This window comes from Lissotriton helveticus, chromosome 6 (genome assembly GCF_964261635.1).
Source record: "Lissotriton helveticus chromosome 6, aLisHel1.1, whole genome shotgun sequence".
In the NCBI taxonomy this organism is placed as follows: domain Eukaryota; kingdom Metazoa; phylum Chordata; class Amphibia; order Caudata; family Salamandridae; genus Lissotriton; species Lissotriton helveticus.
Genome location: NC_136067.1, coordinates 2,080,501,090 through 2,080,528,431, shown reverse-complemented (window position 1 = coordinate 2,080,528,431; position 27,342 = coordinate 2,080,501,090). Strand labels below are relative to the sequence as shown.

Here is a 27,342-nt window from a genome sequence, read left to right as displayed (position 1 = left end):
GCAAAACCACTGAATTTCACCAATAACTCGAGCCCTAAAGAAACTATAACTTGTTTCTCGTTTGCTGGTAGCATCATTTGCCAGTACAGCTCATGAGTACAGTGACTAGTGGATTGATAAAAAAATGTCTTTGATTGGAGGACACATCTGGAAAACACATCTAAATTTGAGAAACTTGTTTACTAATCAATTATTTGACAATCTAACAAGTCAGTAAGTTTGCCTTACTTAAATTATAACACCCTCCCTTTGATTGACAGGCAGTAGCATGGAAAACATGCTGTGGCAGCCATTAAAGTTCTCAGGGACAAGGTCCACATTGAAATGCATTGCAGGTAAAGTCTGTTTTTGAGCATCACAAGAAGTAACACAGGTAAAGTGTGACAACATATTTAAGCCACAATATAAATTGTTTGTTTGTGGGCTCATACTAATGTTAGGAACTATAGCATTTTATAAGTGATTTCATGTTGTAAATAATTGATGAAACATGTTTGAGAGAAAACTGTTTTCACTTATGATTTTCTCATAGTTATGAAAGTATTCCAGAAGCTAAAATGGAAGCATATTTTCTGTAAATGAACACTATCTTCCTCAGCCATTTGATAGTAAAGTTTGACATTCTGAAATATATATTTACTTTCAATTGCATGTTGTCATTTGATTTCTGTTTTGCTGCTCCTGTGTAATCTCTGTGAACATTTGCACCAATTGCAATGATTTCTTTCCCGAGAAAGGCGCATTTTTACCAAAGTGTCATAATGGTTGAGCATAACACAAAATTCGAGAATATATGCAAATTATGCCAGTGTCATATACATTTTGTCCTTGCCTAATAGTTAGGTGCTGCATTAAGGTAGCTTTTTCCAATTATGTGATAATGAGACAAGATCTGTAGGAAACCCAGGCCATGATTACTGGGAGTTTTATATATGATGTATTGCATTTAGGTCATTAGTAGGTAGATGCAAATAGCGACTTGGAGTAATACCTTGAGAAACGCACAAAAAGATACTGTGGAAACCGAATCTTAGTTACCTACTATACATTATATGTAATAGAGTACTGTTTTTAACTTTGTCAAGATTAGTTTCAACAGTGTTTATGTTTTTTAGGTGTTGGCTTGCAAATCATTTTCACATCAAATAGAGAGGTTTATGATATGGTCTTGAAAAAGATGGAAACATTTTTAAGAACCATCGAAATGCGTTGACGCTCTATGAACTGACACAATCTACGAACTCAACACTGTGGGAATATTGCCCATAAAGGAGTTTATCCCTCAGTGTGAGAACAAGTGTACTATTGTAGAGGTGTCACTGGTTAAAGACTGAATATATTAGTCTGTTTGTATAACTCTCTATGTGCGATATTTTTTATCTTGCTGATTTATGTGCATTGTATGATGCCCTCTCCCCCCCTTTTGTTTTTAACTTTTGACAACAGACTTGACGTGTTGGGTACTTGTATTTGCATATGAAATACTTTTATGGTAATCTTTCTAACATATATGGCACATTCTACTGGGATGTATGATAAGTGAGTTGGTTGTTTTGAGTGAAAGTGGAGGTATATTGATGCTTAGCACCTAGTGTGCTTTTGAAGTTTACCCTCTGGGATGTTCTACATTTCACTGTGTAAGTGCCCTAGTCCCACGGGGTTAGTAAGGGGCCCCTCTTACCTTTAAACACCTTAAGGTAAAAACTAACATCTAAAAAATCAATAAAAAAACTATGAAAATAAGTTCACTGAGAAAGCTAAGGGTAATGTGAAGCTGTAAATAGGTATTGGAACAACACAAAAAACGTATGCTTCAAACCCAAAAAACCACAGAAATTCACCAGTTATAGTTCTGCAAACTCGTTATAACTTTTGGCAGTTTCATGTACTCCCTATACAGTCAGTCAAACAGTCAAACAAAACTTTATTTGGTTTGTTACAACCATAAAAGTGTACAATTACATCTTATCATACGATTAAAACATAAACATGGCAGTATCATGAGAAAACTATAGCCCATATCTACACACATGAAATAACACCTTTCCTTTAAAATAAGAGTATAATATTATCCTAAAATTATTAAAATTATTAAAATCAAGTCATTCATACATGTACATCAAATCCTTCTTTTACAACGAGCAATACTATTATCCTTTGATAGCACAATCTTGTTTTATCCTAGGGGAACCATATACAATGCTTACTCTGAGCACTTGAGGAACACTTTAACTTTACTCATAAATTTCCCCATAGCGCAGGCTATCTCTAAGTTCACCATTCCCATCAAAAGGTCAACAGCCTGCATCCTATTCTTGATCCTCTATTTTAAAAAAATCGGACATAAAATGTCCTTTCGTATGTCTAAAATCTTCATATAATCTAATAAAATGTGTAAGATATCACAGGGGGTAGCTAACATACAAGTACATTTACCATTGCTATCTAACATGAAATTTCGAACCCCGTTATTCGCATAGCATGGATTTATCCCAATTCGCATTTTTAACACTTCCCGCCTTAAACGGTAGCTAGGTAACCGGTCTACATAAGGAAAATGCTGATCATTTTTCCAAGCCAGGGTCATATGGGCCACTGAAGTGTTCCGCGAGAGGTATTCCAGATCGATTATACGAGACATATCAGATCCCAATGACCTTAGTTCTTTCTTGTCTATTATCACATGAACTTGCTGCGAGCATACCCTCAGACCGAGCACCCCATATACCTCACTTATTGATGCTCTAGTCTCTTTCGCCCAGGGCAGCTCGCTAATAGCAATTTCACCGTTACACCATTGGGAAATTTTGAGGGACTCCGCTGACCCTAAGTGTTGCCAAAAGGGTATTAGGGCCATACAGGCTGTTATGACCCAGGAGGTAATACCCAGCTCAAGTCTTCTTGCCTGTACCATTGATGACTTAGGCAGCAAGAACAAGCTTTTTAGGACATTTTCTTCCTCTTTATCCCAAGCGTTCTTACCACTTAAATAAAGTATCTCTGCCCCATACAGAAATTGTGGAGGGACCATTGCTTGGTGGGCCTTTATGACCGGCCTGTTCGACATTTCTCCATAAACACTATTAAATCTTTTTAGGCCCTTCACAGAGGCCAATGCCCTCATATTTAAAGCTTTCAACTGGGTAAACCATTTCAGGGTATTCGTAAACCACATTCCCAGATATCTATATTCTGTTACCCTCTCAAACAAATCTGTGCCATGAGAACTTTATCTTTCTCCTCCCAAAACATAACATTTTAGTCTTCTCCATTTTCACTACTAATTTTTTACTTAGGCAGTATTCTTTAAACCTGTTCAATTTTCTCTGGAGGCCTATCTCCGCCTGGTCCATAATCACCAGGTCATCTGCATATAATAAGCAAGATATATGTTTTCCTCCCATTTTTGGACTAGCCCCGCTAACCTCTATTAATTTTAAAGGCAGCTCAGCTAAGGACAGGGAGAAGAGTAAAGGGGCAAGTACGCACCCCTGCCTCAAGCCATTTCCATTTTGGATCCTCTCCGATAGTCCTCCCTCCTCATCCAAGAATATCTGAGCCTAGTTTTCAGTATGTAATGCTTGGATCAGGGCTAACAAATCACCATGTTTTTCATACCCTACCAGGGTTGACCACAGCTGCTCCCTGCCCACGAGGTCGAACGCCGCACGGAAGTCCACAAAACAGCAGAATAAGTTACCACTCTGATCTATCGACTTCCATGCAATGGACCAGAGAGCAAAGCAGTCGTCCACCATTGAATGTCCTTCTTTAAACCCACCCTGTTCTGGGGGTACAATCTGTTTTTCATCAGCCCAATCCTTTAGCAAGCCTAAAATTACTTTGGAAAATACCTTTTCACCAATGTCCAGGAGATTTATCAGACAATAGTTTTTAGGGGAATTTACTTCACCTTTTTTATGTATTGGTATGACTATGGCCCCTTTCCAACTATCTGGGATAATTCCGGTTTTTAATATCCCCCGGAACATATTCGAAACGAACTTGGCCCACCATTCTGGGTTTGTTTTTATAATGACTGCTGCTAAGTTATCTGGGCCGGCAGCTCGTGTTAAATTTAGCCTAGTTATTATGCTCCTAATCTGGCCAGGGGAGAAATGCTCTTTTACTTTATCCTTTATTTCAGGCCAGTAATTGGCTATTATTTCCACCCTTCTTGGCCATTTACCATAAATTTCCTCAAGACAGGTCACCCACTTTTCCCCTGGCACAGAGCACTACAAGGTCCCTACGACTTTCCCCGTACATTCTTGTATTAATTTCCAAAAGCCTTTCACATTTTTTTCTTCAATTACTTCGAGTAAGTTCACCCAACATTTATCCTTATAGGATCTTTTTTTATCTCTAATGATTGTCTTGTATTTTATCTTTAATTTCCTAAGTTCTGATGAAGCTACTTGATTGCATCTACCTCTAAGACGTCTCTCTTGTTGCTTAATGCCGACCTTTACTTTCCGGCAATCATCATCAAACCAGGGTTTATTATTAAGGTGTAATTTCGCTTTACTTACTAACTCGTATTTGCCACGTTTGATTTTTATCCTGAGGCATTCAACCAGTTGCCTTATTATACCCTCATACCAGGACATGTCCTCTCCTGGCAGCAGGTTATCCAATTCAACTGTTAACTGGAGTGTACTCAGTTTCTTTATATATTCTTTGCTAATCCGGGTAGTAAGTCGCTTTGGGTAATCAACCTCTACTTGTAACACTTTTTGTCTCTGCAGGGCGCTGTTTACCTGTAATTCTACCAGCAGTGGGTAATGGTCACTACCCTCCACCCTAAGTATTTCAAACTGATTAATTAAGTGGAAGCTCCATGCCTGGATAAATGCGTATTGCTGCCCTATTTTAAAGGTGCGCCTAGCGGGCCGATCCGCTTCCTTTCTTCCATTAGCACAGACCAGGCCCATAGCTCCCAGCAGCTGACCGAGCTCGACATCTTGGGTTGAGATGTTGCAACTAGGGAACATAGCAGACTCTATATTGTATACTCTTAGCAGATCACTCTGCCAAGAGTCAGTTTTTTGGGGGTTTAATCTATGGTTAAAATCACCCAGTATCAAGAACACATCTCTCGGGTAGCTGTCAATTAACCCCTCCAGGTCCTTTCTTAAGCGTTCCAGGTCCGCCTTATACTCCTTTATTTTTCCTTTCTGTATGTACACATTTATAATGCATACACTTTCGCCCCCTAACATATTATTTAAAATCCGCGCTCTGCTACCTAATGCCCAGATACACTTGAGTTCGAGTGGTTCTATATCTCTAGCTATCCTCGTTGAGACCAAAGTCATCTGACCACCTGATGGCCTACCTACCATGTTCTTCCATGCAGGTTTTACATGATGAGTGAAGCCTTTGATAACAGGGGTTTCGTCGCACAGCCAAGTTCCCTGTAAACAGACAATATCGGTTTTCCTAAGAATATTTTTAAAGTTTTCCTGTACCAATATTCTTTTTTATCCATTAACGTTCCAAGACAAAATGGATAGGCTGTGCAACGACCCTTCTTCCTAATCAATATTACTCAAGTACCCATCTTCCTCACAATTAATATATGCCAATTCTCTATATCTATACTACCTATACCCTCACTACACTAATGACAGGTTTGATGACATCATTGATGACATCTCTAATGACATCTTAAAGGACATAATTGATGATTCACTGATTTAACTTGCAAGATCTGTGTTCAGGAGTTTCCGAAGGGGGGATTCTGAAAAGTACTCATTTGGAACATCTGATAGGTGGAAATACATGTACAGTAACCACACCAGGCAGCTACCTAAAGCAAAGTGGAAATGGGCTGAAGAAGAGTGAGCCTTTGCATCTACAGCTCCTCATACACCTTGATATCCCTAAACACACTATCACAATGCAGGTTTAACTTAGACTAGTATAATGCCAATGTGTCATCACTTTGATTTAAGATAGTCACGTTGACCGTTGACTGTTAAGTTAATATCATTGTGAATGTGAACTACCTGTAAGATACACTTGAAAATGACAATCACCATTGGTCTTAACAACTGTGTATGTATCTGTATGAATGCCAATCAACAAAAGTTTTTAAAAAAATATATCTTCTCCATAATCTTTTCTTTAATGTACTCAAGAGGTGTGAAACACCTATCCACAGAGTCTTTCATCCTGTAAAATAAACTATTTTGTGTACTGCCTGGTAGTCCTCTCTTCTTTCTGAATTTCAACCTACATGTTTCTTCAGCTACTCCTAAACAATCCATAACATATGTCTTCATGTCAGTGTAGGTTGAAGTACCAACTCTGTTAATAACTTGAAATGCATCTTGGGCCTCTCCTGTCAACAAGGGAGAAAGATAAAAGGGCCATCTGTCCTGTGGCCAATTACTATATCTAGCAATGAGCTCAAAATTAAGGGAGAGAGCTACTGGATTTTCTCCAGAGACATATTGTTGTATGGTATCATTGCTCCTGGCATAACAGGTACACGTCCTTGTCCAACCCTAGTGGTTTGCCCTTCTGCCATTCTCATCATATTCTTCTATTGCATGCAAATGGCATTAGAGAATACAGAATGGTCTATCTCTGCTGCCTTCATGTGTTTTTCCAGGGACAGTTCTAACTTATGTTCTCCATCTTGTGTCAAACGGTTAGTGCCCCTCATTCTCCCTCACTTGTGAGCATGGCATGGTTGTAGCATTAATGATATACAAGTATGTTAATCATGACGCAAGAGAATTGATACATCTTATGTATATGAAGACTTCTATTACTCTCTTTTGAGTGTAAGTAGTAAAATATCTTCTCTTCTCTCTTTTCTCCTTAGGTGGGGACCATTGACATCAGGATCACCAGAAAGGATACCCCTCAAAAGAAAATGAAAGTGACAGGTAAGTTGTGTGTTTTCTTTCCTTTCCAATTTATAGGGTGGGGTCAGATAGGGAAGATACCACGTTTTAGCTCATCACCAAGTGGTTTCTGTTGACTGAAGGGGTCCCCTTTCTAACCGGTCCTCCTTACTATGAACGAAACTCCTAATGCTTTTATGGGGACGAGTCCCCTATTTCAGAGGGAACAAAAGGTTGCAATTATAAATGGTAGATAAACGTAATGCTAATAAAATATAATTTAAAAACATATCCACTTCTTTAGTTAGGCAGAATATCTTTTGACTCGGTCTCACACATTGGAGAGCCCTCAAATGCCCTTGAGTCCCCTTCTCCTCTGACTGCTAGTTCCCATCTCCAAGACCGACCAGGCACCCAGTTGCGTGCCTGTGCTAGCCGCATTACAACAGGAAAGTGGCCAGGCTCCATGTCAAAATGTCTCCTGGCTTCCTACTGGTGACGTTGCTAACTCTGGCTAACTCTGTCTTGGCCCTGCTCCAACTTGGTCCTCTATCATGGGTTTTCCCTCTTGTCTCTATGCAATTCCACAGCGTTATCTATGAACTCCAAAAGAATCCATGGAGTTTTCACACTCAGTGACATTTTCATGACCCTCACGCCAACAGCACTGCCAGGGTGCCCATGCAGCTTGGATGCCCAGCAGTGCATAGGTGCCCTCCGGCTGGCGGAGGGGGCCCCCGTGCACAGGTGCCCCTACAGTTCTAATCAAGACAAACCCCAACACCTGAGGCATAGCTGGGTGCAGCGCAACCCCAGCATCGGAGCTTCACCAGGGTGCCATTCTGGCACAGTGAGCTCTTGGGGGCATCACCCCTGTACCTAAGGCTTGCCTGGCCACTATCATCCGGGAAGTTGGTGGAGAACATGGGCTCCAATCCAAACAAACCCTCATCCTCACATGACAACACAGTGAAAGATTCACTATCCGCAGCTCATGGGCCCAGTTCCCAATGTTTCCAGTGACCAGAGAACAAACCTGGCCAGCTGGCCATCCATGAAATGCACACCTGCCACCCATTCCAACCAACGTGTGCATTTCATCCCGCAACCATGGCAAGCAGGATCAAGGTGCTCTTGGCCAATCAGACAGGGACAAACATATTCTGTCCCAAGTAGGAAAGTGTGATGATCCTTAATTGGCCAGAAGAACTCTTGTCATTAGTGATTGGCTTCTCGGGGTCCCACCTCAGCCATTCATTCGTTATGGGCCGCACGCACTACAGCATGGCTTCTCCAAATGACAACACAGAAGGCTACAGCCCACAGCAGCATGTATCCAATGTGACTGTTTTGTAAGGGACCCCAGGCCCACATGTTAATAAATAAAGACACTGACACAGATTAGGTGGTTACTGGAACTCGCCGCGAGCATGTGCACCTGGGCCCTTTTATTAACAGGCTCATGTCACTCGTGACGCCTGCGATAGATGGGTGAGGGGTGCATATGTGCTCACTCCCCCAAGGGAGTGGTTAACAACACTGTGTGTGCTAAGACACTAGAACGTGCCAGACAGGATACAACAGTGCCCACCTGTGCTAAAATACAAGCAGAAAAATAGGCGTCTGCCACCACGAGCTCAATCACAGTAGAACAAGCAGTGAGCAATGGCTCCCGGTCTGTGTGTGTGAGAAACTGTACCCAAGTGTTGAAGAGGTGTGTGTTTGCAAGAGAAAGCATGTGCGAATGAGAGTCTGTCGACACCCATGTACATGTGAGGTGCCTATGCAGTGCTTGTGAGATACAGCATTACTAGCTCATTCAATGAAACTGTGTGGCCCTTTGTATAGCCTCCCAAACATCTCACCTACCATGCACCCAGGCTCCCAGTCCCCTCACAAGTTATGTTGCAGTGTAAGCACTCTAATCACACAAGACTCGCATCAAAGTAAGCACCAGCAATCTCTCAAGCCTTGTGCTCTTCCTGACAAAAACCTTCCAACTACCGTGTATGCCCCCCTCCACTGCGCAATCGCATACTTGCTGTCAGCAAGTATTTACATTTAGAATGTTACTTCAGCTGCTAAACATTCACACTCTATCTCTTCAAAGCCAATCCAAGTACCATGGGAGACGGCAAACTCTAATGAGATCCGCCAGCGGTAAGCTGTAGGTTATTTTGTCGAACTAAACTCCACAGGCAGATAGGAGCCCACCCTTACTGGCAGCCACACAGGGTACCATTCCAACCCATGTTTTTTTACCCTTGAGCCACACAAGACAAAGTGCGATTGCTGTTCCACCCTATGTGGCCATGAGTATGATTAGACATGCAACCATTTCTCACTATGCCATAGAATTCTAATTATATAACTCAATGACAAGGCCTAACAAGGCCAAAACTGGTCTTAGGTTGCTTATGTTTCCTTCTAGAAGGGATCTTGTTTGACAGTTTGGGATGAATTGCTCCCATGAGTGTCTGAGATAGTACTGATTTGCATAAGGGAGGCCTTGTCTAGAGTGGCACAGTTGGCAAAAATATGCTTATGTTACCTTATGCAGAATGTAGAGCGCACTGTAAGTCAAGCCAATTCTAGTTACATAAAGATGACCAGTGTTTAGGCTTTTTCAAGCATTGCTCACCATCTCATTTTATGTGTTTGATGTTGCCCCTTAAGTGGCCAATGAGATGTCCAGACATGTGTCCATTTGTCATTGTGACAAAGAACCTAAGACATTCTTCATTGACAAGTACTACCAAGGCTAAAACTGGTCTGGCATTGCTTCTTTTTCCTACTGGAGGGGGTTTCACATGGCAGGCTAGGATGGGCTGTTCCCAAGAGGGACTATTCTTCTGTCCTCTATATGTCAAGCCTAGAAAGAAATGGATTAAACCAATCTGCATAAACATGGGTACTAGGTCTTGCAGAGAGGCTGAAAGAATTTTAAAAACGTATACATTGCAACCAATTGTATTCAGTGTCAGTAAATGTGTATTTGCCGTAAGCTTCTTAACTGCCAAGCCATGTCTTCCCTGGACCGGAAACAAGCTTCTGAAGACGGCTGGAATGCCAGAAACTGTTCCTCGGAAGCTTGTTTCCGATCCAGGGAAGGCATGGCTTGGCAGTTCGGGCTGGACTGTTCCCATGAGGCACAGGGTCAGACTGATCTGCATATAGCCATGTCTGAACTGGGGTGGCAGAGTAGGCTAAAGAACGGTGATGGATGAAGCCCAGATCTTTTGACTGGGTGTGAGTGTTTGATTGGTTCAGATGCTCCGTCCAACACCACCCCCTTTTGTACCGCTTTGGCCGTCATAAGTGTGGCAAGGTATGCTCAGACGTGAGTCCCTTGCTCACTTTGCCACTGGATTCAAGCAAGCCGGGCTGAAGACGGCTGGAATGCCAGAAAACGGTCCTCGGAAGCTTGTTTCCGGTCCAGGGAAGGCATGGCTTGGCAGTTCGGACTGGACTGTTCCCATGAGGCACAGGGTCAGACTGATTTGCATATAGCCATGTCTGAACTGGGGTGGCAGAGTGGGCTAAAGAATGGTGATGGATCAAGCCCAGATCTTTTGACTGGGTGTGAGTGTTTGATTGGTTCAGATGCTCCGTCCATCACCACCGCCTTTTGTACCGCTTTGGCCGCAATAATTGTGGCAGGGTATGCTCAGATGTGAGTCCCTTGCTCACTTTGCCACTGGAGTCAAGCAAGCCGGGCTGAAGACAGCTGGAATGCCAGAAACCGGTCCTCGGAAGCTTGTTTCCGGTCCAGGGAAGGCATGGCTTGGCAGTTCGGGCTGGACTGTTCCCATGAGGCACAGGGTCAGACTGATTTGCATATAGCCATATCTGAACTGGGGTGGCAGAGTGGGCTAAAGAACGGTGATGGATCAAGCCCAGATCTTTTGACTGGGTGTGAGTGTTTGATTGGTTCAGATGCTCCGTCCATCACCACCCCCTTTTGTACCGCTTTGGCCACCATAAGTGTGGCAGGGTATGCTCAGACGTGAGTCCCTTGCTCACTTTGCCACTGGATTCAAGGAAGCCGGGCTGAAGACGGATGGAATGCCAGAAACCGGTCCTCGGAAGCTTGTTTCCGGTCCAGGGAAGGCATGGCTTGGCAGTTCGGGCTGGACTGTTCCCATGAGGCACAGGGTCAGACTGATTTGCATATAGCCATGTCTGAACTGGGGTGGCAGAGTGGGCTAAAGAACGGTGATGGATCAAGCCCAGATCTTTTGACTGGGTGTGAGTGTTTGATTGGTTCAGATGCGCCGTCCATCACCACCCCCTTTTGTACCGCTTTGGCCGCCATAAGTGTGGCAGGGTATGCTGAGACGTGAGTCCCTTGCTCACTTTGCCACTGGATTCAAGCAAGCCGGGCTGAAGACGGCTGGAATGCCAGAAACCGGTCCTCGAAGCTGGTTTCCGGTCCAGGGAAGGCATGGCTTGGCAGTTCGGGCTGAACTGTTCCCATGAGGCACAGGGTCAGACTGATTTGCATATAGCCATGTCTGAACTGGGGTGGCAGAGTGGGCTAAAGAACGGTGATGGATCAAGCCCAGATCTTTTGACCGGGTGTGAGTGTTTGATTGGTTCAGATGCTCCGTCCATCAGCACCCCCTTTTGTACCGCTTTGGCCGCCATAAGTGTGGCAGGGTATGCTCAGACGTGAGTCCCTTGCTCACTTTCCCACTGGATTCAAGCAAGCCGGGCTGAAGACGGCTGGAATGCCAGAAACCAGCCCTCGGAAGCTTGTTTTCGGTCCAGGGAAGGCATGGCTTGGCAGTTCGGGCTGGACTGTTCCCATGAGGCACAGGGTCAGACTGATTTGCATATAGCCATGTCTGAACTGGGGTGGCAGAGTGGGCTAAAGAACGGTGATGGATCAAGCCCAGATATTTTGACTGGGTGTGAGTGTTTTATTGGTTCAAATGCTCCGTCCATCACCACCCCCTTTTGTACCGCTTTGGCCGTCATAAGTGTGGCAGGGTATGCTCAGATGTGAGTCCCTTGCTCACTTTGCCACTGGATTCAAGCAAGCCGGGCTGAAGACGGCTGGAATGCCAGAATCCGGTCCTCAAAAGCTTGTTTCCGGTCCAGGGAAGGCATGGCTTGGCAGTTCGGGCTGGACTGTTCCCATGAGGCACAGGGTCAGACTGATTTGCATATAGCCATGTCTGAACTGGGGTGGCAGAGCGGGCTAAAGAACGGTGATGGATCAAGCCCAGATCTTTTGACTGGGTGTGAGTGTTAGATTGGTTCAGATGCTCCGTCCATCAGCACCCCCTTTTGTACCGCTTTGGCCGCCATAAGTGTGGCAGGGTATGCTCAGACGTGAGTCCCTTGCTCACTTTGCCACTGGATTCAAGCAAGCCGGGCTGAAGACGGCTGGAATGCCAGAAACCAGCCCTCGGAAGCTTGTTTCCGGTCCAGGGAAGGCATGGCTTGGCAGTTCGGGCTGGACTGTTCCCATGAGGCACAGGGTCAGACTGATTTGCATATAGCCATGTCTGAACTGAGGTGGCAGAGTGGGCTAAAGAACGGTGATGGATCAAGCCCAGATCTTTTGACTGGGTGTGAGTGTTTTATTGGTTCAAATGCTCCGTCCATCACCACCCCCTTTTGTACCGCTTTGGCCGTCATAAGTGTGGCAGGGTATGCTCAGATGTGAGTCCCTTGCTCACTTTGCCACTGGATTCAAGCAAGCCGGGCTGAAGACGGCTGGAATGCCAGAATCCGGTCCTCAGAAGCTTGTTTCCGGTCCAGGGAAGGCATGGCTTAGCAGTTCGGGCGGGACTGTTCCCATGAGGCACAGGGTCAGACTGATTTGCATATAGCCATGTCTGAACTGGGGTGGCAGAGTGGGCTAAAGAACGGTGATGGATCAAGCCCAGATCTTTTGACTGGGTGTGAGTGTTAGATTGGTTCAGATGCTCCGTCCATCACCACCCCCTTTTTTACCCCTTTTCTAGAGTGGCACAGTGAGCTTAAAGTAGGGGTTGCAATGCTATGTGGAGTAGGAGGAAAATCTATGTGGAACAATTGTCAGTTATTAGACTTTTGGTACGTATTCCTCTCATATTTTGTGGGGCTGACTTTCTGATCCATATTAATGTTCTACAGTACTTGTTTACCAGAAATGTCATACTCCCTAGTACTACTTCTGACATTGGCAAATGAAGATGTATACTATATATTGTATGCATTAGTAGGCTAATTATCTTTTCTTTTTTCTAGCAATGTATATTCACTGAAATGTTTGCTGTTTTTTTATACCATGCAATGTTACATAAGTGACTAAACCAGCTCATCACAGAAACATCTCACATTGCAGGGCACAAACTGAATCACAACTGGTTGCCATTATCACCACCAGAGGCTGCATCAAGTACAACTGGACCTCACTGTTCGCATGGATTGACCACTCCATCATTCATTTCCAAATAAAGACACTGCATGTCAACACACTCATCAGCGTCAGCCTACACAACAGCAGCATTGGCAACATCTCTGAAGCAGACTGTCTGAACACGGTCTGCATGGATACACCTAGTACCACAGACAACCCCACCAGCACATCAACAACTTAAAAAACTGTGCAGAATGCCTAGAACTCATCAAATTAAACAAGCAAAGAAAGAGCCAACAAGCAGGCCAGCAGGTAATCAGAACCTTTGAAACTCCAAACTGAAGAAAGAAAATGGAGCACTAGCCACAGAACCACCAACAGAACCACCTACAAGGCTGCACTTAGACACTACTACCATCAACCGAGTGACACCAAGAAAAGAGCACTAACTGAACGCATTGAAAGTAGCACAACTGCTGCAATGTGATCTTCTTGATCATCAAGAACTTCATCGCACCCTTGCCCTCTGTCAACAGCCTTACCTCTCCCAGGTAACCTGGAATGTCCTATCAAGTATCTTCCATAGCAAAACTGCAAATATCTACAGCAACTTCGCACACCAACTAGACCCCTGTGATCTTATTGAAAAATGTTCCATCACCAACCAAGACGGTCACCTGACGAAATAGAAAACTTTCACCAGAGAAGTCTCTGCAATACGACCCCTGTGCTCAAGCACTCTCCTGCCGGGTCTCCTCCCGGTGGGCCATTATCGTTTGGTACAGTATAGCAAGTGTCATCTCACCTGGAGGGACACCAGAGATAGAGTCCGGAGCATTTGAAGCTGGAACATGAAAATTATCTTGTGCTCCTGAATGGGCGGAAAATGAGTAGTCCCAGGCAAGGGAACCGGTGTTTAAACCAGAGCCAGAGTCTTGAGGTATCTTGCGAACTGTAGAGAGCCCCTTACTACTGCCGACAGAATTCAAGACATCATTAGAGCGCCAATCGCCCATCTCGCTACCTTCCTCGTCATACTAGTCTTTATCCAAACCATTTTCATCAGAAGAAGAGCCCGGGTGTTCGGAGAGGGAGTAGCAATTGTCTACTTCGACATCGCCCTCAGTGTTTGGTAAGGCAGGGACTACATCTCCCAGCATCCCGCTGGGTTGTACACTCAAAGCCAGAGCAGGATCAGTCGATACCACTTTCCCCCCAGTGTCTGCAGGCCTCCCCTCTTCATCCAACTGCACCAGTGGACTTGTAGTGGCCCCCGACAATGTTCTTCGAAGTAACAACAGAGGAGGGTACCAAAGAAGTGGATTTTTATCTTACCAATTGCAGGCAGTGTGGGAGACAAAAGAGAGAAGCAGCAGGAGCACCGGAGGAGCTCAGCGGAGCAGGGCTCTGTTGATTCTTGGCTACGGTGCCTCCACGAGATTTAAACATAGCTGGCACCGGGGGAGGAAGCACCTTAGTGTTTTTTACAGTCTTACCGGCAGTGATATCCATCTGTTTTTTTTTTTTAAGTCTCTGCTGATGGAGGTGGAGAAAACGCTACAGGTACCATTGAAGTTTTGACTGCTGCCCGGGACTGGTTCTTCGGTTGTGTTTTTGGCGGCATCACAGCACCGCTGGAGCAGCGCTGAGAATGATGAAAGCACTGATGAGTGAGTAGCGCACCGTAGCCGGGAAAGCGCTGCGTTGATGAAATCCAAATCGGTAAACTGCGGTGGAAGATGCAAAACCCGCGGAGCATTTCCTTCGAAAAAACGGACCAGGAAAAAAGTAGTAAGTTTCCCTTTGAATACTTAGCCCCGCGCTACATAGCACACAATTGACGGGTCATACTAAAGGAGAGAATGCTAGGACCAGCTCACTCGGCCAGCGTACCGGCCGCCATCTTGCGTAGAGTAATCAAGACGTGTACTGATATTGCAACTAGGATTACAGAGGCAGAGACTCGTATTTCCACTCTTGAAGACGATGTAGTTGCCCAAAAATCCACTATTGATGCAATTCAATCCCAGCGGCTTGAAATCCAAGGGAAACTTGTGGACTTGGAAAATCGTGCACGGAGGAATAATTTAAGGATTTTGGGGGTTCCCGAGGGTTTCCGAGGGTACGGAAGGTTCAGACACCCGGCAATTTGTTGTTGATCTCTTTTCAGAGTCATTCCCGGAGGTTAAGGAATGGGATTGGTAGTTGGAAATTCAACGTGCCCACCGCTTTCCTGTTAAACCTAAACAACGCTTGGGTCAAACGATCAATAGACCCCGTGCTATCCTAATTTGCCTAAAAAATATTTTAGCCAGATAAAGGCTTTATGATCTAGCCAGGCCTGATAAGCAAAGATCAGGAAAGGGCTGCCAATCTTTTGTGAGGCCAGATTTTTGCCCAGCTACGGTTGAACGGAGGTGGCAGCTCCGTCAGCTTATTGCCCCCTTTCAGTCGAAGGGGGCGCAGGTTTTTTTGCTCTTTCCATCCAAACGTAAGATCATCCATCAAGGCCAGACTAGATTTTCTGAGTCAAAAATTCAGGCGAAGCTATTTTTGGACTCATTGTAATTAGATGTAAATATATGACTACAATGGCATATTTTCTTTTCTTTCCCTTTCTCTTCTATTTATTTGTAGGGATTATGCTCCTGTAGGGGATGTTATTCGAAATGCAATGTTTCTAGCTTGTTCTCTTTTTTTTACATCTCTTTGGGGCATATCCTATATTGGTAGTTTCTTGAAATTTGGCAGTGATTCTGAGGAGGGTTTCTGCACATACCAGCTTTTCCATCATCCAGACTTTGGTCCTGTTGCCTAGATTGGGGTGAGGGGGATAGGTGGTAGGGCGGGGGGGGGTTGGTTGGGGGGGAGGGGTCTGAGCGCATTCAAAAAAACAGCTTGAAAAATACTTTTCTTATAATGGCAATCAGGAATTAAAACAGTTAATTATTCTAATTGTGATGTTTTTCCTCAAATTTCTTAATGGCGTCAGGTAAAATACATATAGCCTCATGGAATGTTTGTGGTCTGAACAATGGGAAGAAGCGGGCTCTGCTCTCACGCATCATTCAGGTCTTCATCTAGAGGTTTTGTGTTTGCAGAAAACCCACGTGCCCTTGAACAATCGAGACTGTCTAAATATTCCTGGGTTTGATTTAATAGCATGCTCCCAAAAGACTTCTATGATAAGAGGGGTAGCCATATTATTGAAACGCGGGTTGGGCACATGTGTAAGATCTAGGCAAGATACCGGGGGGAGATGGGCACTTGTTGAGCTTTCGATTAATGGTACATCTTTCACGCTTTGTACTGTTTACAGTTCAAATTCTGATGACCCCACAGTTTTAGACTATCTAAATGTAGAATTGGCCTCATGGCCTCATCCTGTGTGTCTCTGTGGAGATTTTAATATCAAATTATCTGCTAATTTTAATCTAGCCAAAGGGCAAAAATATGTAGGTCAAAAGCCCTGGGTCTTCAGGGCCTTGCAAGCTCTGGTCCAAGAACTCTCAATGGACCTTTGGTTTCATCACTGGAAGAACTTAGATGGCTCGACATATTTCTCAGCCCCTCACAAAAAAATGGTCCGACTAGATTATTTTTTTTTGTCAGATCAATTTGCAGACACTACTTCAGTTTCTATATTGCCTAGAATCATTTCAGACCATAATCTCTTCACTATTAGTTGTACTTTAAAAGGCATAGTAAGAACCCCAAGGATGTGGACTTTTGAGAGAAAATTGTTATTGGATCAAACATATTTAGACCACATGAGATCTTGGATAATTGAATTTCTGGTCATTAACAGAGGCTCAGCCCCCAGTAATATCGTGTGGCATTCATTTAAGACTGCAATTCGGGAAGAGACTAAAAGCTTTTCATTTTCTCGTCAGAGGTTAATACAAGGACAAACCAAGGAGCGTGTTGATGAATTGCGTCGGGTACAGATCCAACTCACTAGTGCAATTAGGGACGTTTGCAACATAGCTCCTATTCAATTACAGGTTGCACGCATCAAAGCCTCCCTGCTCGAGTTCTTTGGCCAGGACCTTGCAGCCAAATATCTACAGTTCCGCTCGGCGATGTTCGAGTTTGGCGAAAGGTCTGGTAGGGTCCTCGCCAAGCGACTTGGGCAGCGTGGTTTGGCCAACCGTATTGTTAGGATTCAAGACACTCAGGGGCATATTCATGATACTCCCGAAGGGGTACTAACTGTTTTTTTCTGAATTCTACCATTCTTTCTATACTGAGGAAGTCAGTGACCTTATCATAGATCGGGAATTCGGTACTTTTACGGCTGAGCTTAATACGTCTAAAATCTCTGATTATCAGAATTCCGTTCTCGCCGCTCCTATAGGGTGGGACGAGGTGGAATTAGCGCTAAATTCTTTGGCCAATGGTAAAGCAGCTGGTCCTGACTTTATTCCATTAGAATTCTACACCACATTTCGGTCAGAGATTCGTGAGGATCTCCTAACAACTTTTAGAAACGCCCAGCTTGGAATTATTCCAGACTCTTGGCGTTTTACAACTATCATTCTGATAAAAAAAAAAAATGATAAGCCAGAGCTGGATCCTGCTTCATTTCTTCCGATTTCATTAATCAACACGGACAGTAAGATCTTTAAAAAAATTCTGGCTGCCAGACTTGCATTAGTGATGTCCCCCATAGTTTCCATTCATCAACATGGATTTATTCCTGGAAGGGATACGGCGGACCACTTTCGCCGTGTTATAGCTTTACTGGACTGGGCTCAAGTTCCAAACTCTCCCCTAGGCGTAATCCTGTTGGACGCCGAAAAGGCGTTCGACAGGGTTGCCTGGGGGTTCTTGTGGAAAGTCCTCTAGTGGAAGGGGTTTTGTCCAAATTTCATATATGCTTTACAGTCACTCTGCATTTCCCCTCAAGCAATGCTATCAATATCGGGCCTTCTTTCAAGACCATTTGACATTAGCAGGGGCACTAGACAGTGCTTTCCTTGTTCGCCCCTGTTATTCGCCCTATATATCGATCCGTTTATTAACAAAATTGAGTTTTCTTTAAATATATTCCCTGTTAAGATCAACCTACATGAATGTAAAGTTTTGGCGTATGCCGATGACATTGCTGTCCTAACCACCAACGTGTCATCTTCATTTACAGCTATACAGACTTTGGCGGAAACGTATGGCCAACTCTCAGGTTATAAGTTAAATATTCAGAAAACCCAGGTTATTCAATCTACCACTATGGGCTCCTCGGATGCGCCAGTTGTTCAAAGTGCCAAATACTTGGGGGTTAAAATCACAGCAGCAGTGGAGCTGCTACCGGAAATGAATATCTTGCCAATTATCGAAACAATTAACTCCACCATGCGTAGGTTGGATAATTTTCACCTCTCTTTATTTGGCAGGAGGAATGTTTTAAAAATGCTTATTTTGCCTAAGTTCTTATACATCTTTAGGACGATTCCTTTGGAATTTGCTCAGTCCAGCCTTGCCCGAGCAGAAAGATGCTGTAATAGGTTTCTGTGGGGTTACCATTCCCCTCGGAGGGCTGCTAAATGGATGCATTTACCACTTGATAGGGGTGGGTGGTCAGTCCCGGATTTGCTTTTGTATAACTGGTCAGCTTTGCTGCAATATCTAGCTATACCACTCTTTGGGGCTAGAGCTTCACTTTCACCAGCATGCACCCCCTCTATTTTTGAGATAGGTCTGGGGGACGGCGCCAAAGGGGTTCTCCTTTCAGTGCTTGAACCTAGTTATTTAAAAAAAAAACTAAGTTCAAAGTCATTCTAGCAATGTATTCGGTTTGGAGGAAGGTATGCCGGAAATGGGCAATTCCTAATTTTAATTTGTATACACCTTTGGCGGCTGCTAGGCTAGTACCCTCTATTTTTCGAGACTTTGTTACAATCAGGTGGAGATCATGTGGTATTTTCATTATGGGGGACTTAGCCCATGAGGGTAATATGGCTCCCTTCTCATTTTTAAAAGATAAGTTCGGATTGGGCACACATGAATTTTTTAAATATCTACAGATACGTAGTTATATTGATAAACTCTGCAAGATACCCCCAGTGCACTTGCCAAAAACACAGTTATGGAACTTATCTTGAGAAAGGCTCGAATTGAGGTTCTTTATCAGAATTTATTATCATTCCTACCAGACTCTCTTTTCAGAATGCTAAATTGGATATTAAGGGGCTCATTAGGATCGCGGACTTCCCGCATCCGCCGGGCCGGCGGAAGCCACCGCCGGCCCGGAGGATGCGGGAAAACCGCCGCGGATGCTTTAAAGACCCACCGCCAAATTAGGATGGCTGGTGGGTCCTTGAATCTGTCCGCCGCTTTTCCGCCGCGGTCGCCTTCCGACTGCGGCGGACAAGCATTAACATGGCTGGCGGTGTCTATCAGACACCGCCAGCCATATTATGATGGAGTAGAAAGTATGCTTTTCCACGGCGGCTTTTCCGCAGTGGAAAAGCATACGGACCTTCACTTCGGGGGCCCGTTGCGAGCCCCCTGGGTGAAGAGGGGGTGGGGGGTGCACATGGGGGGTACCTATGGTACCCCCCTGCATTTGCGTGAACAAAGCGGCAGGCACCGCGTGGTGCCTGCCGCTTTGTGCACGCAAATGCCGTGCATGCATTTTTAACATTGCGGCGGGTGCAGCTTGAAGCTACACCCGCCGCAATGTTAACAATAGAGGATGTGACCGCCACCCTGGTGGTCACATCCTAATCTGCATAGAGGGACCGCCGCTGCCCCCGCGGACGGTCCCTCCTACTCTATGGTGGCGGACGGACTCAGGTCCATCCGCCATCATAATCGGCCCCTAAGTCAGGCAAGAATGGTACTGATATTTCATCTATATTGGATCTATCCAATTCGGTATTAATTTCTGGGAGCTTACGCTCCCAAAGTCACATGGCCCTCTTTGATCTTTGTTATACTCCGGCTAAGATATCTAAATGGGGAGGTGCTAGTGGTCATGGGTGTCCAAGATGTGGTCAAGCAGCAGCCAATGATGTTCACATGTTCTTGTCATGCCCGAAATTGGATTTATTTCTCCAAGATGTTCAACAATTTATTAATAGTGCTCTTAAGATGTTGGTGGTGTTCTCATCTGAGCTAGTAGTAATAACTGGGTGTGAAAATGATTGTTTGCTTACTAACCAGCCTATGAATCTGCTTTTCTATGTATAGCTATGTCTTTAATCCGTTTAATTATAACTTCTGAATCGATTAACCCTATTCCCCCTACCTTTGTTAATTGGAGAGCGAGGATTTTAGCCCTCCATAACTTGGAATCAGCGGTGTTTCAAAGAGGGGGTAAGAGGCGGCATGAGAGGGGCTTGAAAATATGGGCACTATTTACACACTGGTTGAATAACTGAACGCCTGAGTGTGGGTTGTTGTTTTTTTCTGACCTCAGCGTTTCTACGAAATGCTTTATGTTTCCTTGTGTGTTATATGGTGTACCTGACCCTAGTTCCCCTCAGTGACAGTTGTCTACAAAATCCTTTTCCAATTTATATTTTCTTTTGCTGTTGCATATCTATAGTAATTATGTATAGACTGTATTTTTGCGAATGTTTGCTATGATATATTATTTGTCATGTTATTTGTAAATTTAGTTGTCAAGCTGAACAATAAAAATCTTTCAAAAAAAAGAGAAGTCACTGCAACAATCATGCAAACCATCCACTCAGTAGCCCCTATAGACCCATACCCCATCACATCTTCCACCTTGTAGCATCACCCATCAGCACTGCCCTCACCCATATCATCAACACCTCATCTCATCCACCACATTCCCAGAAGATTGGAAGCATATAGCAGTCAATGCACTCCTCAAGAAGCTGTCGACCAACTCGAGCCTTCTGAGAAACTTCCAACCTATCTCTCTGCTCCCTACTCAACCAAAGTGATCGAGAAGGACATCAACAATAAACTATCCAGTAAAGCAACAGCACCAAAACAACATCCATGGGAGCTACCTATTACATCTGGACCACTCATGACCAAGGAGAAATAGCGGCCGTCATCCGGCTCGACCTCTCCGCGGCATTAAACACACTCATACGAAGTCTCCACAACCTTAGCACCCAGAGACCTGTAATCAATGGGATCTGCTCCTTCGTTATGAGAAAAACCCAAAAAGTCAGACTGCCACCCTGGACATTGTATACCACATGACATCCAACATCACTGGAACCCCAAGGCATTACCCTCATCTCCTAATCCAACAACACTCTACTCATCCTTTACCTGACAGACAAAACAACAATCATCAGAACCAGCTTCATTAATTGTATGACCATGGTAGTCTAATGGACCAGAACCAAATGCTTCAAAGTCCGCACCGGCAAGACGGACATACTGGTCTTTGGAAATAGAACCTCCTAGTGGGACATCACCTGGTGACCAACATCCAAGACATTGTCAGAAATCCGGGGATCCTCCTGGATGACATACTCAAAACGATGGAGCAGTCAGTCGGTCAAAATACTTTATTTGATTATTAGTCATGTTCATAGCAGTGCATGTGCTAATAATGCAAAACCAATAAAGATTCAATTATATAAAATACATAAAACCAAAGTAACTCATGAGCAGAATATAAGAATGTGGATGATCATGCATTTTGAATTACAATACATACTGACAAATATATTTAAAAAGGCACAGAACCATAGCATCTCAAACATATTTTAAGAAGGCCCCTACATTTTGACAAACTGCATCCTTGTTTAACAACTTTAAAAACAGAGCAAGGCTACATTGCCTCAAATAGAGCTTCCTCAAAAGCAATGATTGGGTAAAGTGCCCATCACAGGTGAAAATGCAGAGAGGCCCTGTTTACTAACCCAAGGTTAAACACGATTGAGATCCTATGAGCCACAGTCCCTAACTCAATGCCTAGCGATACTGAGCAAATAAGGTTTAGGGCAGGGTGATGTTTTGAGTATCACATATTGGTGCCCTTTAAGCCTGGGAGTGAGACTCGGCTTTTCTGACCGTGACATTTGCCTGCTTTTCTGCTACCTCTCGCGGCCCCTGCTTCGCGGGAGCCGCTAGTAGTGGTGAACTCTGCCCGTCTTGTTGCTGCTTTGAGGGGAGGTGAGCTGACACCTGGGAGGTGAACATCAACATCGGAGGCGCCCCACGGGACTGCGAGGACCAGCCTGCATTGCGACGCTTCATCAGCCGCAGCTGGTCCTCTTCCCGCCAACGCCCGACTGCCTGGTTAAATCCCCCTGCATCGCCCGTATCGACTGGTGCCCTTTAAGCCTGGGAGTGAGACTCAGCTTTTCTGACCGTGACATTTGCCTGCTTTTCTGCTACCTCTCGCGGCCCCCGCTTCGCGGGAGCTGCTCGTAGAGGTGAACTCTGCCCGTCTTGTTGCTGCTTTGAGGGGAGGTGAGCTGACACCTGGGAGGTGAACATCAACATCGGAGGTGCCCCACAGGACTGCGAGGACCAGCCTGCATTGCGGCTCTTCATTAGCCGCAGCTGGTTCTTTTCCCGCCAACGCCCGACCGCTATTTAAGCTACTTCCTTTCCCCTCCTCTCCAAAATACGGACACCATGAACGGAGAAATGTGTTCCAGGGAAACAAGGAGCAAAACAACGCTGGCAGCGGCTGGAGCCGCCAAAGGTAAAATCGACAACTACTTTGTTAAAGCTGGATCACTTTTGATCGAGGATATTACGGTGCTGGAGAGACGTATCTCACAGGAAATTGACTGGGTGAGAAGATCGTCAATGGGACCATTGGCATTGGCTAAGACCCCTGAGTGTAGGCTTGAGCACATAGAGCCCACTAACGGGGTATCTGGTTTAAACCAATCCTTTGTGAACTTAGACCTAACAAACTCCCTGATAAACAATAGTGCGAAGGACCTAAGTGATCTTGTGGACATGAGCCTATTGACCCTACCAACGGCCCAAATCAATCAAATCCCACTCCCCACTCCTGGCCAACTATCTGACACAGTTAGTATTACTAATAGAGATAGTAATCACCTACAGGGGGTGAGGGAAGGAGCAGTCCAGAAAGGGAAAAGAGGGGGGCATAACAAAGGGGGGCGGAAAGTAAAAACACCAAAACTCAACCCCACACCAGTTCTTGACAGCCCCGGAGAGAGCAGATGGGGCAGACACATCTGGACAGTGCAGAGGCCCCACCCATGGTCATTCCACCCATTGACTCACCAGTACACGATAATGTTAACTTACTGGAGACGTCCTGTGAGGACATTACACTCGCAGACATAGGCGCTCTCTTAAGGTCCCTTTTAAGCCCCCTAGAAGCACGCTTAAGATCGAAGCCAGGCTGGTCATCATCGAGAAATCCACGGTGCAGTTAGCAGACAGCCTGAAAATAGAGAGTAAGGCAGGCAGACGGGTGGCGGAACCAAAGACAAAGAAGGGCGCCACACTCACGACTATGACAAAGCCAAATGGCACAGAAACCCTCCAATCCAGACAATCCAAGCCCCACCAAATTACGACCTCCCTCCCCCCGGTTAATGTATCTATGCAAAAAGCACCCGAAGACATGCAAACACAACCACTTACAGTCCCAAACACAATTACTCACCCAAAGGACAACGTTATTCTCTCAAACAAGTCGCTGAAAGAGGCGCTACCTGTAAATAACACTCAAACTAATACATATAAAGCAAGAGTGTACTTACCACCGGAGGCGAGTCCCTATACTGTAATCTTGGCAGGGGTACCAGAGTTAAATCCTGCTGCCAAAGAGTCGACTGCCTCTCTAAAAAATAAGGTGGTTAGCTGGTTGTCCACCTATAGACCCCTGCCGCGAGGCATTACTAGCGACGTCCTTATGGTAAGACGGGTCCCATGGCTGGGAAACATGAGGAAATCAATTAGTGGAGATTGCGTCCTGACTAGCTTCAGAGATCCCAGGACCGTCTCCTATATTTGTGGTTGGACACCCGAGGATCATGGGAATAACATCCAGTCCCTCCCCCTCTCATTCTTCTACCCATCGCAGATTTATACAACTGAAGAACAGAGATGGTGACCGTCCTGAGCCTCACAGAAGCGGTCGCTCCCCTAGCTGCTCCCTGCTCACCCAGTTGATATTGCTTAAGGAAGGTCGTGCCCCAAACTCGTCCTGTTTTCACTTGTGGCTTGCAGCCATCTTGTTGTTTGTTTGTTTGCCTCCCAGCCTGGCTCTCCATCCCGCTCCCGCCTCCCAGCTTCTCCTCCCTCCCACAGACAGTGTAGGCTCTACCTTCGCAGCTTCAGCGCTGTGACCGTCCTGAGCCTCACAGAAGCGGTCGCTCCCCTCGCTGCTCCCTGCTCACCCACGTGGTATCGTAGCGCTGTAATTGCCTCGCACTGCTATTATCTTGCACTGTCATAGTAGCGCTTTCTACCAGACTCGAGCGCACTGCTAAATATAGAATCACCGTAGCGCTTTATGAGCAGACCGTGATTATAATCATCGTAGCGCTTTATGAGCAGACCGTGATTAGAATCATCGCAGCGCTTTATGAGCAGACCGTGATTTATCTTTAACTGTGCCATTATCAATTGCTGTGCCACTCGCTTTGCATATAGTTGCCTGATTGTGCTGCCCAGTTGATATTGCTTAAGGAAGGTCGTGCCCCACTCTCGTCCTGTTTTCACTTGTGGCTTGCAGCCATCTTGTTGTTTGGTTGTTTGCCTCCCAGCCCGGTTCTCCACCCCGTCCCGCCTCCCAGCTGCTCCTCCCTCCCACAGAGAGTGTAGGCTCTACCTTCGCAGCTTCAGCGCTGTGACCGTCCTGAGCCTCACAAAAGCGGTCGCTCCCCTCGCTGCTCCCTGCTCACCCACGTGGTATGGTAGCGCTGTAATTGCCTCGCACCGCTATTATCTTGCACTGTCATAGTAGCGCTTACTGCCAGACTCGAGCGCACTGCTAAATATAGAATCACCGTAGCGCTTTATGAGCAGACCGTGATTAGAATCATCGTAGCGCTTTATGAGCAGACCGTGATTAGAATCATCGCAGCGCTTTATGAGCAGACCGTGATTTATCTTTAACTGTGCCATTATCAATTGCTGTGCCACTCGCTTTGCATATAGTTGCCTGATTGTGCTGCCCAGTTGATATTGCTTAAGGAAGGTCGTGCCCCAATCTCGTCCTGTTTTCACTTCTGGCTTGCAGCCATCCTGTTGTTTGTTTGTTTGCCTCCCAGCCCGGCTCTCCACCCTGCTCCCGCCTCCCAGCTGCTCCTCCCTCGCCCCACCCCCCTCCACTATCCACTTATGACAGATGCTTTTGCGCGCAGCGTTCACGCGCAGCGAAAGCGCCCCATGCGCGCCGAAGGTGCACCAAAGGTAAGCCCGTCTACGCCCGTCCGCGCCTGGACCGCGCCCAGTGCCAGACCCCCTGGCCCCCGCGCAATCCACTCCGCCCGCATAACATACGACGCCGCTACCCTCTCAGCCCTTAACCCCGGCCGCTCAACACCATGCTACCAAGCTGCCCCAGGACACACCCACGGACCCTTCAACTGCCACTCCTGCAAATTCGACTGCATCAGAACCCACACCAATTCCGCCAATGGCAAACTGAGCTCCAACACCAACCACCTAAACTGCATCCTGCTCAACACCCGCTCAGTCCACAAACACTCAATTGAACTCTGGAACCTACTCGACACCACATCCCCGGACGTTGCCTTCCTTACAGAAACCTGGATGAACGCCTCTTCAGCGCCCGACATAGCCATCGCCATCCCGGACGGCTACAAGATCATCAGAAAGGACCACATCAACCAAACAGCAGGAGGCATCGCCATCGTACATAAAAATTGCATCCGCATCACGACAATTTCCGACGACTCTCTTGCTAACGCCGAACACCTTCACTTCCAGATCCACACCGACCCCAATACCACACTCAGAGGCACCCTCATCTACAGGCCACCAGGACCCCGCACACAATTCTGCGAAGACATCACTGACTTCATCAGCCCACACGCCCTCCCCTCCGAGGACTACATTTTACTGGGAGACCTCAACTTCCACCTGGAAAAGAATAACGACAACAACACCACCACCCTTCTGGACAACCTCGCCAATCTCGGACTCAAACAACTTGTTGACACCCCCACCCACTACGCCGGGCACACGCTCGACCCAATCTTCACCTCGAGCAAGCACATCTCCTTCAATCACACCACAGCTCTCCACTGGATGGACCACAGCTGCGTTCACTTCAACTACAAAAAGACTACAACCCACAACCACCCACAACCAATTCCCCGCAGAAACTGGAACAAAATCACCCCCGAACAACTCTTCACATCACTACACCAAAACCCTCCTCCAAAATCATCAAACCCAAACCTTGCAGCAATCAACCTCTCACACGGATCACCCACAGCGCTGACGAATTAGCACCCTTGAAAAACCATCAAATCAAGCAGGGTAGCAAAAAAGCCCCCTGGTTCAACGATGACCTTAAGAAATCCAAGAAGCTCTGCCGCACCCTCGAGAAAACCTGGAGAAAAAACCCAACAACTGACAACATGACCACCCTCAAGAACGCCACCCGCAAACACCACCAACTGATCTGCTCCACCGAGAAATCAGCATTCAAGGATCGACTCGACAACAACGCCCACAACAGCAAAGAACTATTCAACATCGTCAAAGAATTTACCAACCCCACCACCGGCACCAACAACATCAATCCCTCCCAAGCCCTCTGCAACTCCCTAGCCTCATTCTTCCACAACAAAATCGCTGACATACATAACAGCTTTGAAAACCAGCCCGAAGACCAGTCAACCCCCCCCACCTCCGAACCAAAACCACCGTCCAACAATCTTTGCACCTGGAACCCAATAACCACTGAAGACACCATCCGCCTGATGAACTCCATACACTCAGGATCACCAACCGACCCATGTCCCCACCACATTTTCAACAAAGCAGATTCCATTATCGCACCCCATCTCCGAGACGTCATCAACTGCTCCCTCAACTCCGCTACCTTCCCGGAAAGCTGGAAACATGCCGAACTCAGCGCCCTCCTGAAGAAACCCACAGCAGACCCCACTGAACTTAAGAACTACCACCCCATCTCGCTCCTCCCATTCCCAACCAAAGTCATTGAGA

At 45.8% G+C, this 27,342-nt stretch overlaps 1 protein-coding gene across 1 annotated transcript in view; it reads left to right on the top strand.

The window, feature by feature from the left end:
- LOC144764019 (uncharacterized) overlaps positions 1-27,342 on the top strand; it is a 420,985-nt gene that overhangs the window by 97,377 nt on the left and 296,266 nt on the right. The window contains exons 2-3 of the mRNA XM_078650149.1: positions 261-335; positions 6,836-6,899. Coding sequence (XP_078506275.1) covers positions 6,887-6,899 — 13 coding nt within the window. The 5' untranslated portion in view covers positions 261-335; positions 6,836-6,886. The remainder of the gene's footprint in view (positions 1-260; positions 336-6,835; positions 6,900-27,342) is intronic.